The sequence below is a fragment of the Gekko japonicus genome, unplaced genomic scaffold, assembly GCF_001447785.1.
Source record: "Gekko japonicus isolate JY-2015 unplaced genomic scaffold, Gekko_japonicus_V1.1 scaffold2042, whole genome shotgun sequence".
Classification (NCBI taxonomy): Eukaryota; Metazoa; Chordata; class Lepidosauria; order Squamata; family Gekkonidae; genus Gekko; species Gekko japonicus.
This window is the reverse complement of record NW_015176514.1, coordinates 317,457-332,109: the sequence shown is the minus strand read 5'-3', so window position 1 is coordinate 332,109 and position 14,653 is coordinate 317,457. Positions and strand designations below refer to the sequence as shown.

Sequence of the window (14,653 nt, the reverse complement as noted above, 5' to 3'; positions counted from 1 at the left end):
GAGGTCAGTCTATATGAGGTTATTCCTCAAACCCACCTGGCGGGCACCATGCCTGCTCAGGGGCCTCAGCCCAGATTCCCTGTCCCAGTGCTACATGCTGCACCAGAGAGTGGACAGCAGTGAGGACGACAGCTGCATGTGAATGCAGGCAGGAGAGAGAACCCAACAGAGAGGACACTGATGCAGGCGGCTCAGGCTAAAAGCCCTGGGTCTGTAAATACAGCTCAGGATAGCTTGGATGGGACCCAAATAAGGCTGCAGTGTTTAGTCCCAGCTTTTCCTAGCGCAAATTAAAGGTATTTCTGAGCATAATCTCAAAGATTAGCATCTGGCACAAATGTTAATCACAAGGCGAAAGCTGATTTCTCCCTTTGGAAGATCCGGGCCAACACAATAATCTTTCTCTACTAAATAATCTTAGTTTGGGGGGAACTCCATTTTTCCACACACACCCCACCCTGCTCATTCCACTGCATCTGCATTTCAAAGCATAACGACTGACCTGAGGCCTTCCCCTTCTGGAGAATACTGCCTGCAGTACTCAAGCGTGAAAGAGTCTGTTGCTTCTGAGTTGCCAGTGCTCCAGCGAATGGTGGCAGTATCCCAACATACTGTGCAGTCTTCAGCCTTTATTACAGGGGTTGGGGGAGCTGTGGATACAGCGTGATGTTAGCGGCACTGCAAATAATGCCATGAAAGCTACCGCGGGTGCACTATAGAATAACTGAAAAGATCAGTTCCAGACTCCAGCAGGGTAGCCATAGCAGTCTGTTGCCACATCAATAGACCCATGGAAGCACAGCATCTGAGGGCCTAGAGCCTACTCTGGCTGCTTTCACACACATTGTATAATGCACTCTCAATGCACTATAGCAATCAGTTGCAACTGGATTTTCCAGTTCCAAACGATTGCTGTAATGCATTGGGAGTGCATTATCCGACAATGTGTGAGGTGCACTAAGTGACTCCTCAGTCAGCAGAAATACATATGGGGAGGGGGGTGAACCATGGGTTCATGAAATGCAAAAATTATAATATGTGACATTTCTATGCCACACTACAGAGCATACAAAATAAGCACAGCGATCATCCGAAACAGCTGTAATGGGAGACAACACAGTCTCCACAGTTGTATTAGGCAATTTAAGCATAATGGGTACGAAGAGAGTCATTTTTGTTTAAAGACCTAGTTTTAATATAATAATTACATTTAAATAACATTTATACTTATTGGTTAATTCTAATTCAGCAGCTGCCCAGTGGCTGGACACATGATGTTGCCTTACAGACCACAGGTCTATTAAGGGCATTATTGCCATTCTAACTGGCAGCGGCTCTTCAAAGCCCTAGGCTGAGATCTCTCACATCACCCACCACCATATTCTTTTGAGATGACAGGTATTGAACCCAGGACCTTCTGCATGCAAAGCAGATGCTCTACCACATGGCCCCTATAGACAGCTCCACCTAAAATAGGGTCAATCTGCCTATCTTGTATTCCTCTGGAGGTTTGCAAAGACCTTTAACAGACCATACATCTTGTATTTAAGGCAACAATTGCTCACAATTTCCCACCTGTGTGTGGGTGTATAGCTGCCAGCCAAGGATTCATTTCATGTATCTGATGAAGGACACCCTAGACTACTAAAGTTTATTCTACAGTGAACATACTGGTTGTTCAAATGCCACAAAAGTCTTGTTTTTGAAAATTGCAATTTTACTTGTATCATGACCACAGCAGACTAAGGTAAAATAATCTATTTTTAATGGTGGGCGGGAGTCCTTATGGAGAAAGGATTCCTTCAAAATAACATGCTTAGGAATGTATAACTTCTGCTATTTTATGATCACATTCAGATGTCACAATAAAACATGGCTTGTGCAAACTGGGGTTTGTGCAGCGAACTCCAGTTAGCTTCTCAGATACCAAAAACAAATCTTAGGCCCCTGCCACATGGGGGGGGGGGGGAACACGGGCAAAGTGCAGCTTTTGAAAGCCGCACCAAAAGAGACACGCGGCGGCAGGATCACATACATCCCCTGAGCCGCCGCCCAGTTCCTCCCCAGCACGATCAGATGCCGGGGGGGGGAGGCCACTGTAGGAAGAGCGCGGCAGCCAAACTGCGCATGTGTGAGCATGCGCAGTTCAGCTGGGAGCCTGGAGTGCTCCGGACAACGGGCACGCCGGCGATCCCACGGCCGCGCTTGATGTGGCGTTCTAGGTAAGTCCTCCTCTGTAGGAGGGGTTTTTTTGCAGCGGGTTTTCCGGCTTTAGGGACGGATCGGGGACGGGTGCGCGCCGCTTCTCAGATGTTGCAGTGAGATCGCGCCCATTTGCTGTACCCCCGATCCGTCCCTCTCCTGCGTGTATACTTCAGTTTATTTGACCTCCTGCCTTTCCTCCACCCACCCCAGGCACAGAGAACATTTTCCCTATGCATTCTCTGTGGCAAGGCAGCTACAAAGGACAGTGTTACTCAGCAAAATGTGCCTTGTGAATCTCAGTGTCACCACAAAGACACCAGCTGTGGTTAACAAATCAGCTAAAAGATTTAGTTTGAAATCCTAGGCTGCGGCTCTCCAACTAACCCTGCTTTGTGGGACTGTCTGCAGTCAAGATTCAAACCTAATCGGGGTTTTGATCAAAGCATGAATTTTAAACCAAAGTTTATTGTGGCACCTGAAGGCAATCTGAGCATCTGGGGCGGAAAACACTAGTCTCCCAAGCTACTGCAGCAAACAGGTTGCTAGGTGGTTTACAGCATAAAGCATGATGCTTGTAAAACCCTGTTTGAATGCTGTCTTGGAGCAGTTCAAAATGCTTCTGCAGAAATAAAAGGTCAATTGCAGTCTGCTGTTGTAGCGTGAGCTGAAAAGTGCTGTTGTTTCACGGCAGACGGCTGCACTTTCAAACTCTCCCTCCTGACAAGAGAATAGAGTCATATATATCTATTCCATTACATCTGGAATTACTTAGCAAATCCAAATGTGATTATTTGTTGTCTCTCCTCCCCATTCTTCACTCCTTTCTCCCTACCACTTTTGTGCTAATTTCTGTTCTGCTTTAAGGAACAGAGCACTGGAATGGCACTGGGATATATTACATAGCAAATTTATCGAATTTCTGTCCTCTGCAGCCCCTGCATGAACAACAGGGGGGGAAGCACATCTTAAACAGTATGTAAGGCTGGGCTCCCAGTTTATCCCCACAGCAGAGTTGCTTCAAATTTGATTCTGCTTTTTTGTGGCTTATTACACCAAAGCTCAAGGGACCGTGTGAAATGGGCAGAGAGAAAAAATACACTTGCAGAAGGACACCAGATGCAAACAATGTGAAATGAGGACTTTGAATAGCCCAGAATCCCAGGCGGAAGGTAATTTGGTTTCCTTCCTCTGCTTCCTTCTATGACCTTATCCATCTCAGAATAGAATAATGGTAGCCTGTAAGCTGGCTCAGATCTATTAAACATTTCCGGAAAGGCTTACAGTAGCAGCATCATAATGTGAATATCAATGTAGTAATTTAAAGTGTTGATAGAAGAAAGTGTCTGGCACAAGCCAGGCAGTGTTAAGCCCTTTCAAGTCCTGTTTATTTCAGTGACAGAGTTAAGCACATGTATACCTTTCTCCCAGTGTAACCAGTGCCCTTTAACATCTTAATTCTGGCTGGATTGGGAATGAGACAACTCCAAGTTTAGAGCTCAGGTCATGGAGAAAGGCAGGTTTCCATTCTATCCCATTGTTCCTTGCCCTGGAATTCAGAACTCCCATTCCTGCTACACACAAAACCTGTTTCAGCCTTCTCTGCCACTACCCCTTAACTAGAACTTCCATCCACATGGCCTTTGCTTTGCTCCCTCTGACGGTTATTTACACAATTAAAAATCAGCTGTGATTGGCAAAGTCATAGCTGCCCAGGCCACTGTCTGGATTCTGCCACTGCGTGTCCAGATAGATTTCAGCCTGCAACAGAGACGAACAATATATTCCTGCATATGTAACACAGAGTGGGAAAACCCACCCAATTCTGCAATAGACCAATCAGACAACAGCTTCAAATATGACTAGTTCTAAGGTAACCCCAAAAGCTAAACTAGTTAATGGCATCCATTCACACATTGTTAACCTGAGTGATGGATATGTACACATGTGTGAACCAGCCCATTGTACACCCAGCACAGATTTTCAGTTACATGAACCATCCTTAAAAGTATACCTGACCTGGGTAAACATACGGAGCACCCCCTAGCTGAGACCATTGCTTCTATCATTCTGTATTATCTCCTCTGTTCTTCAAATAGAAATACTGCCAATATTGAGAAAAATTGCCTCCCTAAATGCAAACGACTTACCAGTTCTAAATGTGGATTTCTCACTAGGAAAGCTACAGCCTGTGTAGTTCACAGCCATAATCCACACACTATAGCAGTGGCCAGGTTCCAAGTCTTCCAAAATGCAGTTGCTCTCTTTCACAGTAACACGATATTCTTCTACCAACCCTAAAGCAAGGAAAAAATGAATGCATGGATCCACATGCACAGAATGTCATGATAAATGTGCTTCTCTAATGGAAACCATTTGTATATTATATATCTATATATTATTAGCCACATGTGGCCTCCATCTGCGAACTTCTAAATCAGTGGGAAAAGAGATTTTTCTATGAACTTAGGGGAACCCCTAGGTTTGCAGAAAAATTTTAAATCATTTTAAATATATATACAGGGGGTTATTCCCCCCACCAAATTAAAGTGACACTTACCTCCAATGTTTGCCGATGTGTCAGGGAAGCCTTGCTGGGCCCAGTAGTGGTGGCTGCACAGTTTGAGAGCCCCACTGGCCAAACAGCAGTGGCTGCACAGCCTGGGAACCTTGTGGGGCATGTCACCAGCAGCAGCACACCCCGTGAGTAGCACTGGACCCAGCAGTGGCTGCACAGCCTGGGACCCCACTGGGCCCAGCAGGGGTGGTTGTGCAGCCCAGCAAAGCCCTTGGTCACACTGGGCCAAGCACAAAAGTGGGGGGAGGGAGTATTGCAGGCCCACACTTGAGCAGCTCCCAGACAATGCCGTGGGGATGAGTGGAAGGAAGCCTCAGCAGGCCCACCTGCAGCTCTGGATGAGCTTCCAAGAGTGGGGGGCAGGAGCCTTGGTGAGTCCCGGATCCGCCGGGTGGGCGGGGGGGGGGGGGGGGAGGTGGTGGGCCTGGTGGCTGCAAGAGAGCCTGATGAGAAAGTGGGGGGAGATGGGGTCCCCCCGCAAGAATCTACAGGCCCCCACTTGTGTTCATCTAACGCATGTCCAGGAGTTAACCATAAAGGCTATATATAATCTACCCACTCACACACATAATGCACACACACAGAAGCACTTAGCTGAGTTATGGGGGGGGGGGGCAAGGAGACTGTGTTCTTTGTGCTACACAGACAGATTTTTTTTTTCTGATGTGTTCTGCAAGTTGACAGTAGACAAAATGAAACTGGAATCTTGAGAACACTAGTGTGATTGTAGACATTGCTGGGTACCCACAACCTAACACTAGCATAGGGTTGCCAACCCCCCCCCCCGGTTTGCCAGGGGTCCCCCGTTTTTTTGGGGGGGGTTCTACCCGCCGCCGGCCAGATGACCGGAAGGGGAAGCCCTACCCCCAACACCCACAGCCACCCATCTCTCTCCCTTTAAGTGTGTGGAACCCGTGTTTCCTCCCAAGCCTGATCTCCACAAGCTTGCAGGGAAATGCCAGCTTCGTGCTCTTAAAAGGGAAATGCGGCTGCTCTTAAAGGGGAAACGCCGGCTCCTTTAAGTGCAGGGAACTGCCGTTTCTGGAGATCTGGCGCACGGGCGGTGGGGGGGGGGCGGTGGCGGACGTTCCCAACGTGACGTCATCACGTCGGGATGACCCGCCCCCTCCAGGAACGCCCCCAAAGTCCCCCACTGGGGGTGGAAGATGGACTTGGCAACCCTACACTAGCATTCCCAACACTGCCTCAGCAAACATCAAGAGATTTGTGGGGGGGGGGGGTCTGAGGAGGAAGGAGTTTTGAGGAGGATGTGATGTCACTCTATGGTCTCCAGACTGTCATTGAGGGAGGCCTTTTTTCTCCTCCTCCTTAGTTCCTTGGGGAGGACATTGGGGCTGGGGGAGGGCAAATCCCATCCCTGGGCAAGTAAATGGGGGGCCTATCCAACACACATTTACTGTGCTACTGCCACCTTGCTGAAACTAACTTACACAGTGGCACATTAAAAGAAGGACTGAGTTATGACCTAGCATATAGATAAACAACAATATGGCACCTTTCCCACATGCAACTGTTATTTCCCTAAAATTGCATTCAGACCACCATCTTGCCAAATTTAATTTAATCTTAAATAAGTCATTCACTGTTCCAGTAGTAAACTTTATCCCCCCACCCCCATTATTCTCTTTCTGGAGCTAGTTTTGTCCCCTTAATAAATGCTGAACCTAACAGGACACACATTAGACACGAAGCTTGTCAAAATGAATGGGGCACGAAGCTTGTCAAAATGCAGGAGGTTGCTGTCATAGAATTTACTTTATTAGCTGAATTTCAAAATTAAGCCAACTAAATAGATCAGATCTACCAAAGCCTTTTTAGACCAAATTCACGTGCCCTTTAAAACGCTTTTTCAGCCTCTATCTTGCTGGTGGTGCACATGCATAAGACAAGCAGTTTTAAACACATGCGTGCTAGGTTTCTCAATCCACTGATGGTCACAAAGGAAAGCTGATTAACAGTCACCTTTCATCCTTTCAGTCTTTTACAATACAAACGGTATTTTAGACACACTCAAGTAGCCTGTTTGGTGATATGTGAACATGAAATTTCCTTTGTCCATCACTCAAAGCAGAATTTTCTTCCTGGTAAAACACCCCACAGGAATTGTGAAATGGCCTCCAGGCTGATGACGTTTATTCCTGTATTTCAAAACCTCCCCTTGGAACTGACAGTAACCCTTTCTCTCATTGACTATGGACAAGTTTCCCACTCCCAGACAGTTCTGACAGGCCAGTGTTCGAGCCTCTGGGAAGGTTTAAATAAGACTGGTTCTTTTGTTGTAGATTTGGAGGGAGAGATAGCGTTATCTCTTTCAAGTAGTCTGTTTTTTGTGCAAATTATCTCAGGAAATAGAAACCACACAGGCCAAAGAATGTGGTGTACAATTTTTTGTCACGGGTCACATTTTTAAAAATCTGCCCACCATATTTTTGCATGCTTTTGTAATCAACGAATTCAAGATGTTTCTTATTTCATATTTTCAACTTGGTTTTCTTTTTAGAAACTTTAGATCCACTCAGCCCTGCTCCAACCTTCCCCATTCACATACCACTTTGTTCTTGCCTTCCTGGGTGTTCTTCCATACAATAGACTTGGAAGAAATCAATGGCATCGTCTTCACTCACAATCCAGTAAACGGCAACTGAGGTGCTTGTGGCTGAGTTTGGCTCCTGAGGCTGTAATTTGGGGGTCTGTGGAACTGGAAGAAAACATGTAGGCAGTTATTGTCGAGCAAAACATGCAGACTGCAGCTCTCATGGCCTAAATCTGAAGTGAGGCGAAGAAGAAGAAGAGTTGGATTTATACCCAGGGATCATTTGGGGGGGGGACGTGGGGGGACGCCATCCCCCCGGGTGAGGTGCAGGAGGGCGGGGCCTGGAGCTCCCTGCTGGTGCCCTCTGGAGGTCGCCGCCGGCTGTGGGGAGGACACACTTCCGGTGATGTCAGGGGGTGTGGCATATGCTAATGAGTTATGCTAATGAGTCCCCCTAGCTCTTTTTCTACGAAATGACCCCTGTTTATACCCCTGCCCTTCACTTGGAGTCTCAGAGCACCTTACAATCTCCTTCCATTCCTCTCCCCACAACAGTCACCCTGTGAGGTAGGTGGGGCTGAGAGAGCTCTGAGAGAACTGCTCTTGAGAGTACAGCTCTGAGAGAACTGTGACTGACCCAAGGTCACCCATCATGTGGAAGAGTGGGAAATCAAACCCGGTTCTCCCAGATTATACCCATTCCAGCAATGCATGCAAACACTGGAGCTATTGATTCAAACTAAGCTAACAAACAGTGCCAGCCTAAGCAAAGTTATACCCTTCTAAACCCATTGAAGTCAATGACCTTAGAAGCATGCAAGTTTGCCTAGGATTGCACTGTAAGAGTGAGATGTCTTCAAAAGGAGGATCAAGAACATATCCCTATATGCTAAAAATTTGGTAGAGTAAACAAAATCCCCCCTTCCTTCTCTCCTGTTCATGCCTTTCCTCGCAGATTAGCCATTCTGTGTATTAAGCTCCACACAGAAAATGGTTTTTCTCCCCCTTCTGTTTTTCAGTTATTTTCAGAGGCAGTCATGAATTGCTGTGGCACACAGGGGGGGGGGAGCGGAAATGCTGATGCTAGCAGTTTTCATGTGATTAAGAAAAAGAACTGCCTGTCATTGGAAACATTCATCCTTCCCATCACTGAACACAACTAGATTATTTTGTTATTTACTCAGGCTGGAGACAGACTTTAATTATTTCAGAGCACTGAAGAGAGAATGAAAGAGGCATCATAGATTGTACAGTGCTTGCTGGTCCCACAGTCATTTCTGGTAAACAAATTTTTGTGAAGCTTCAGAAACCTGCAAAATCTGTTCAAAGAGAGGCAATGAGTAGCCCAAAAGAAACAAATGTGTACACATCATAGATAACAATGCCTCTGCCCTATGACTGACTGTCCCCAGCCTTATTTCTTTAATAAGTACTTGTATCCAGTAAAGGGACTCAGTTAGGACTGCCAGTTCCAGGTTGGGAAATTCCTGGAGACTGAGTAGGGTGGGGTTTGGGGAAGGGAGGGACTTCAAAGTGGCATAATGCCATAAAGTCCACCTTCAAAAGTGGCCATTTTCTCCAGATCTCTGTCTCCTGGAGATCAGTTGTAATCCCAGGATGTCTCCAGCCACTCCCTGGAGGCTGGCAACCCTAGGCACGATACCTGAAGCACCTTCACTGCTTGAGAGGCTGAACAGTGGTAAGCTCGCAAGCAATATGACAAGATCCCCTTTATAAAACACTGCTATCCTGACCTGGATAGCCCAGACAAGCCCAATCTTGTCAGATCTCAGAAGCTAAGCAGGGCCAACCCTGGAAAGTACTTGAATGGGAGACCTCCAAAGAATGTAGTGCACATTTTTGAACAAGAATATTAAGAACATAAGAGACGCCAATGTTGGATCAGGGCCAAAGGCCCATCCAGTCCAACACTCTGTGTCACACAGTGGCCAGAAATACCAGGTGCCATCAGGAGGTCCACCAGTGGTGCCAGGACATTAGAAGCCCTCCCACTGTTGACCCCCCCCCCAAGTACCAAGATGACAGAGCATCACTTGCCCCAGAGTCCCTATCTATACCTTGTGGCTAATAGCCACTGATGGACCTCTGCTCCATATGCTTATCTAATTCCCTTTTGAAGCTGCCCATGCTTGTAGCCGCCACCACTTCCTGTGGCAGTGAATTCCATGTGTTAATCACTCTTTGGGTGAAGAGTGAAGAGTGTTTTGACTGAATATGACATTGAACTTCCATAGCTATAACTCCTGATATGTTTTTGGCCCAAAAATGCAGCCATGGGATTAGAGTTGCAGCAATGAGAAAGGGGGTTTAATTTCTCTCTTCCCCCCAAATATACATACCATTTTCCAAACTGAAAATGGCCCCCTTGGGTTACTTTTTGCCTCAGTAAGAAAAAGACAGATAGCCTACTGGAGTTTAAAGTAGTGTGGGTAGAAGTGGGGCATTTTCTACTGGGGAAAAGGTGCAGAGAGAAAGAGCTAACTCTCCTTGTTCTCCATCTCTATAGCCCCAGTCCATGTTTACAGCCAAGCACAAAACTCCAACATCTTGTGAAGCTTGAATGTTAAGCAATCACTACTGATCCCTGTCAATCTCCCAGTCTGAGTCACATATTTCCAAGGCCATTGACTTCAATGGATTTAAAAGGGTGTCAGTCTGTTTAGGACTGCACAGCTAGTGAGAATCAACTAATTCCCTATGGAAATTGCTACTCTTGTATACACTAAAATCACTGCACTTGATACACCCGTCAAAAGAAATCCAGACTACTGTTTCTGTGGGCATATGATTTTCCTACATCCTCCCCCTTCCCAACAGCAGCCTGAAATACTCTCCAGAATCCCGTTCCTGGGAGTGCTCTCTCCTTAGGCAACAGGATTTTGGGGAACCATTTCAGCTGCTGGGAGAGGCAGGAAAATTTTAAACAGTAGTCTGGCTGCAAGCCAAGGTGATTCCAGGATTAACCACTGGATGGAAGGAAGATAGCCCTGTTAAACAAATCTGCCTATCAGGAAGCCCAGATCAGGGTGGAAGTATGTTTGGGAGAACCGACATTCCATTTTTTTTGGGGGGGGGGGAAAGGACCTAAATAGTCTTTAAAGAAGTTGTGGTCTGAATTAACGACTGGCTCTATATAGCCAGATATGTTACAGATCTGATTGACGCACCTTACAGGCAACATGCAAGCAATCAGTTTTTAATACTGTAATTTTTATTTTTCATTTTTTGGTTAACATCACAAATACAAAGCAAAAATGGTAACATTTAGAAATAGCTGCTTGTACGGTTCTGCTTTTGGCACCAAAATCTACTTTTCTCAAGAGTCTTTTTTCCCTGTAAAGGTAAAATTTGTAGTTGGCAGGCTGCTCAAAGGAAGGTGAAGGAGTGGGTGGCTAAAAAGGAGCAGTACGCTCTCAGAATTTATCCTTCTCGTTAAAATGCTTTAAAAGAAATCTAGTAAAGGAAGGGGGGAGAATCTACTGCTGCCTTTTGTCACCACCACAAAGATCGGATTATATTTCCAAAGGTTTAGGAGAATATATTTTAGCAAGGAAAGCTGTGGCTTCTCCCTGCAAAGAACATCAGTGTAGAAAGAGGCCATTTCCCTCCTTTTACCCTCCTTAATGTGGTGACCCATGCCGGGTGGAGTTTCTTCCATGAAGGACCCTCAATCAATGGCACTGCCTCTTCAAGGCTCACAGAGCACAGCAGGTGGTGGGAAAAAATCAACTTCCACCACCGTCTTATGTTTGCACCACAAAGAACTCAGATCCTGGCTTGGAAATTTACAAAATCATGCTATTTGGGGGAGAGGTTGTTTGTCTGTTTTGGTGCTCCAAAGTGAGCACTGCATCATGCCCTCCCATGTTCTCTATCATAAACCACTCCCATTTGACCAGTTAGGGTTTCATCACCCCAGAACAATTTTCCAAAGTTTGGGTGAAGGGGAAGTAGTAAAAATGGCTGCTCTCTCCGCCATACCTCTTCTGCCTGGAAGACTGACTGAGGCCCCGGTCACACGGGCCAGATAACGCAGGGGGGAGGCGTGGCTCTTTGCACCGGTGCAATTAGACCCGCCAGAACGTGATCAGACACAATGGTGGCACACCGCAGTTTCGTCCGTCAGCACATGCGCGTCAAGGAGGGCAGCCGAGGGAAAAACCGTGCCCCGGCGCGATCACATGGAATGATTCCAACGGCAGCCCATGGCAAACCATTTGCTAGTACATTTGTTGAGATACTTTTTAACTGCGCAGCTTTGGCGGCACACCACGGGTTGGCCACGGGTGCGCTACGCTTCCTAGATGTTGCAGTGTGATCGCACCCTGAAAATCCGCCCAACATTCGTGGCTCTCCCGCGGCAAATTCGGTGTGTGAACGGGGCCTGGGATTCACAGAATCTCTTAAGGACAGCCTTAAGGCCGTAGATAGCCTGGGAACAGGATAAGAGGAGGCAGCCATATGAACCCTCCCACCCTTCTTTGGCTGTCTTCAAAGGTCTTGCTCTGTTTGTGACTTCACAGTCTGAAGCGAGGTAGGCAGCAACATATGATTGAGTCCTTTTAAGTGGGAAGCTTGGGTGAAGCTCATTTCATCTTGGCAAGCTTATGGGACTGCCTAAACCTGATGGTGACATTTTGGCTTGGCTGTGCTTTTACTGACAAGACTGATCTCATTTTTGTAATTCTGGACTTTTGGTTGAATTATCTGTTCTGTTGTTCTATGGGCATCTTGAGGATCGAAGTGATCAAAAAGGCAGAACGTAAGCCCCTGACGTGGGAATATCTGATGTACCACACCATAGGAGAAACACACAATTTCTTTTCTTTGTGCATTATTCTGGAAGCACAAGAGTGTGCTTCCTTTTTTGGCACTTCCTCATTACGCCTAAAGACTTTCTCTGTAGTTTACTTAACATAGTGATTAATCCGGACCTGCAGGTGACTTGCCTTTTCAGTATGAACAAGACGTGTTAGTTGCTTCTTCTCATTTACTCCACCATAATCCAAACACTTAGGCACAATCAGGCTTCACTTCAAACTCAGTTGATTACTAATTATATGCACCATCTCCCCACACCAAATTTCCTTTCTCAAGCACATTCCTTTTTTAGGTTTTGATACATTTTTAAGCCTCATGTCCAATGTTCGCATAGACACTTACCAGGCATTTGTTCCAATGTCCAGTTACCACTTCCTGAATTGTCTGCAAAATGTTCAAAATGAGAAAATGCAGCAGGCATTTTTTCTAAAGCCTGAATATGTTCCACAGCCGAAAGTAACCTGTGTGATGAAATATATATATTCATGTAAAGACATTGTAATAATATTCACTAGTTACCAAGGCCAGTGCTGAAAAACCTCTGACCCACAGTTCCCTGAGTCCTACACAATCTGTGTTCTACCAAACCAACCATAGTCCACTAGCCTTGCATGACGGCCCATCCCCCCAAGTGTTCCAACAGAGTCTCTCATTTTACAGCCTGCATCAGACTGAAGAAAGAGGAAAGGCTTCTAATTTTAATATTATTTTATTTTAACCATGTTTATGATGCATTTCCACCCAGCTTAGGGCCCCCAAGGTTGAAAACAATCAAAAATGCTAAAGTCAGGTTTAAAATACCTAAACAGAAAACAATTAAAACAACAATTAAACAAAACCCATAAACACATTAACAGGAAGGAGGGTCAGTGAGGGAACACAAAACAAAACAGAAAGATGGCCACCTGCTAGATCACAACAATGACAGAGTGGGACAGATGAATCCCCGTGAGGAGGGAATTACATAGGCCCCTTCTCCCCTGTGGGGGTGGAGATCCTGTACCCCCCACCTCTTGCTTCCCACCACTGCTCCCAGTGGCAGTATGAGGGGAGAAAGATTAAATTGTCATTAGGCCAACAGTGTGATGTCTCTTCTAGTAAAAGCAAATGAAATCATACCTGTTTACGAATTGTCAGAAACTCTATGGCAAAACCCAGGTGTGACATCAGTCATATGGTTTTACCCAGGGCTTTTTTGGTAGAAAAAGCCCAGCAGGAACTCATTAGCATAATAGACCACACCCAATAGCATAAACTCATTATCATATTAGGCCACACCCCTGACAACACATTTCATTAGCATATTAGGCTGCACCCCCATGTTACCAGAAGTGTGGTCATCCAGCCACACCCACCTTTTGCTTCTTATTCTGTTTACCTTGTTTGTTGTCAAAACCCAGGGCTTTTTCTGTAGCAGGAACTCCTTTGCATGTTAGGCCGCACACCCCTAATGTAGCCAATCCTAATGGGTTTCAGCTGTTGGGTGTGGCCTATTATGCTAATGAGTTTCTGCTGGGCGTGGCCAACTCCGGAGCCAGCCGGAACTCCGTTCCTGTGCGTTCCTGCCCAAAAATAGCCCTGGTTTTACCACAGAATTGACACTGATTCCTAGAGAGGTATGATGTCAGTTCCAAATTTTTCCTGGGACAGAGATTATGCTGTCACTGATGGCTGCCATCCCCATGATCTTCCACTGGTTGCATAGTTGCTACCCAGGTAGACTCAGAGGGCAGGGGAACCTGAAGAGGACCATAGTGGTTGGGTAGGTTCAATTTAGTGGGCTACAAGTTTAGTGGTTTTAATTTAGTGGGCTACAAGTTATGTGAGGCCACTCTTAATGGCTTATCTGGATTTCATATAACCATAAGGTAGGTTTGCCAGCTCCAGACTGGGAAATTTCTGGAGATTTGGGGGTGGAGCTTGGGGACAGCAGAGTTTGGGGATGAGAGGGAACACAGCAGGGATGTGATTCCATAGAGCCTATCCTCTGAAGCTGTAATTTTCTCCAGGGAAGCTGATTTCTGTAGTCTGAAGTTCAGTTGTAATCCCAGGAGAACTACAGCATCCACCTGGAGGTTGGCATCCATACCATAAGGAGATGGTAGCACCTAACCATGAATGTTTTAAAAAGACTACAGGTCAAAGTAGATGTGTCCTGGATGATATATAATTAGGATCTTCCAAGATTATTTTAAATGAAGGGTGAATTCTTGCAGGCCACTTAAAGTGCTTTTCAGCCCTTCTTCACGGTTGGTGAGCACAGGCGGAAACAACAGAAAGGTGGTTTTAATTAAGTACACTTGTACTAGTTTTCTGAATTGATTGATGGCCATGCAGGAAGGTTTATTCACAAGTGCATGTCAAACTGCACCATATTACAAGGTACTGGTGATTTACAGCTTCAAATAAGGGGGAAGTCATTGTTATTAGGCATTGCGATCTTTCCCAATCTTCAAAGTAACCGCACGGGGCTGTTA

General features: G+C 46.0%; 1 protein-coding gene across 1 annotated transcript in view; it reads right to left on the bottom strand.

The window, feature by feature from the left end:
- Nucleotides 1–502: 502 nt before the first annotated feature.
- CMYA5 (cardiomyopathy associated 5) overlaps nt 503–14,653 on the bottom strand; it is a gene marked incomplete at its 3' end in the record, with an annotated part of 33,688 nt that continues 19,537 nt past the window's right edge. Inside the window, exons 5-8 of the mRNA XM_015427360.1 lie at nt 12,519–12,637; nt 7,350–7,499; nt 4,353–4,499; nt 503–650 (exon numbers count right to left, since the gene is read on the bottom strand). Of these exons, the coding sequence (XP_015282846.1) occupies nt 503–650; nt 4,353–4,499; nt 7,350–7,499; nt 12,519–12,637 (564 nt within the window). The remainder of the gene's footprint in view (nt 651–4,352; nt 4,500–7,349; nt 7,500–12,518; nt 12,638–14,653) is intronic.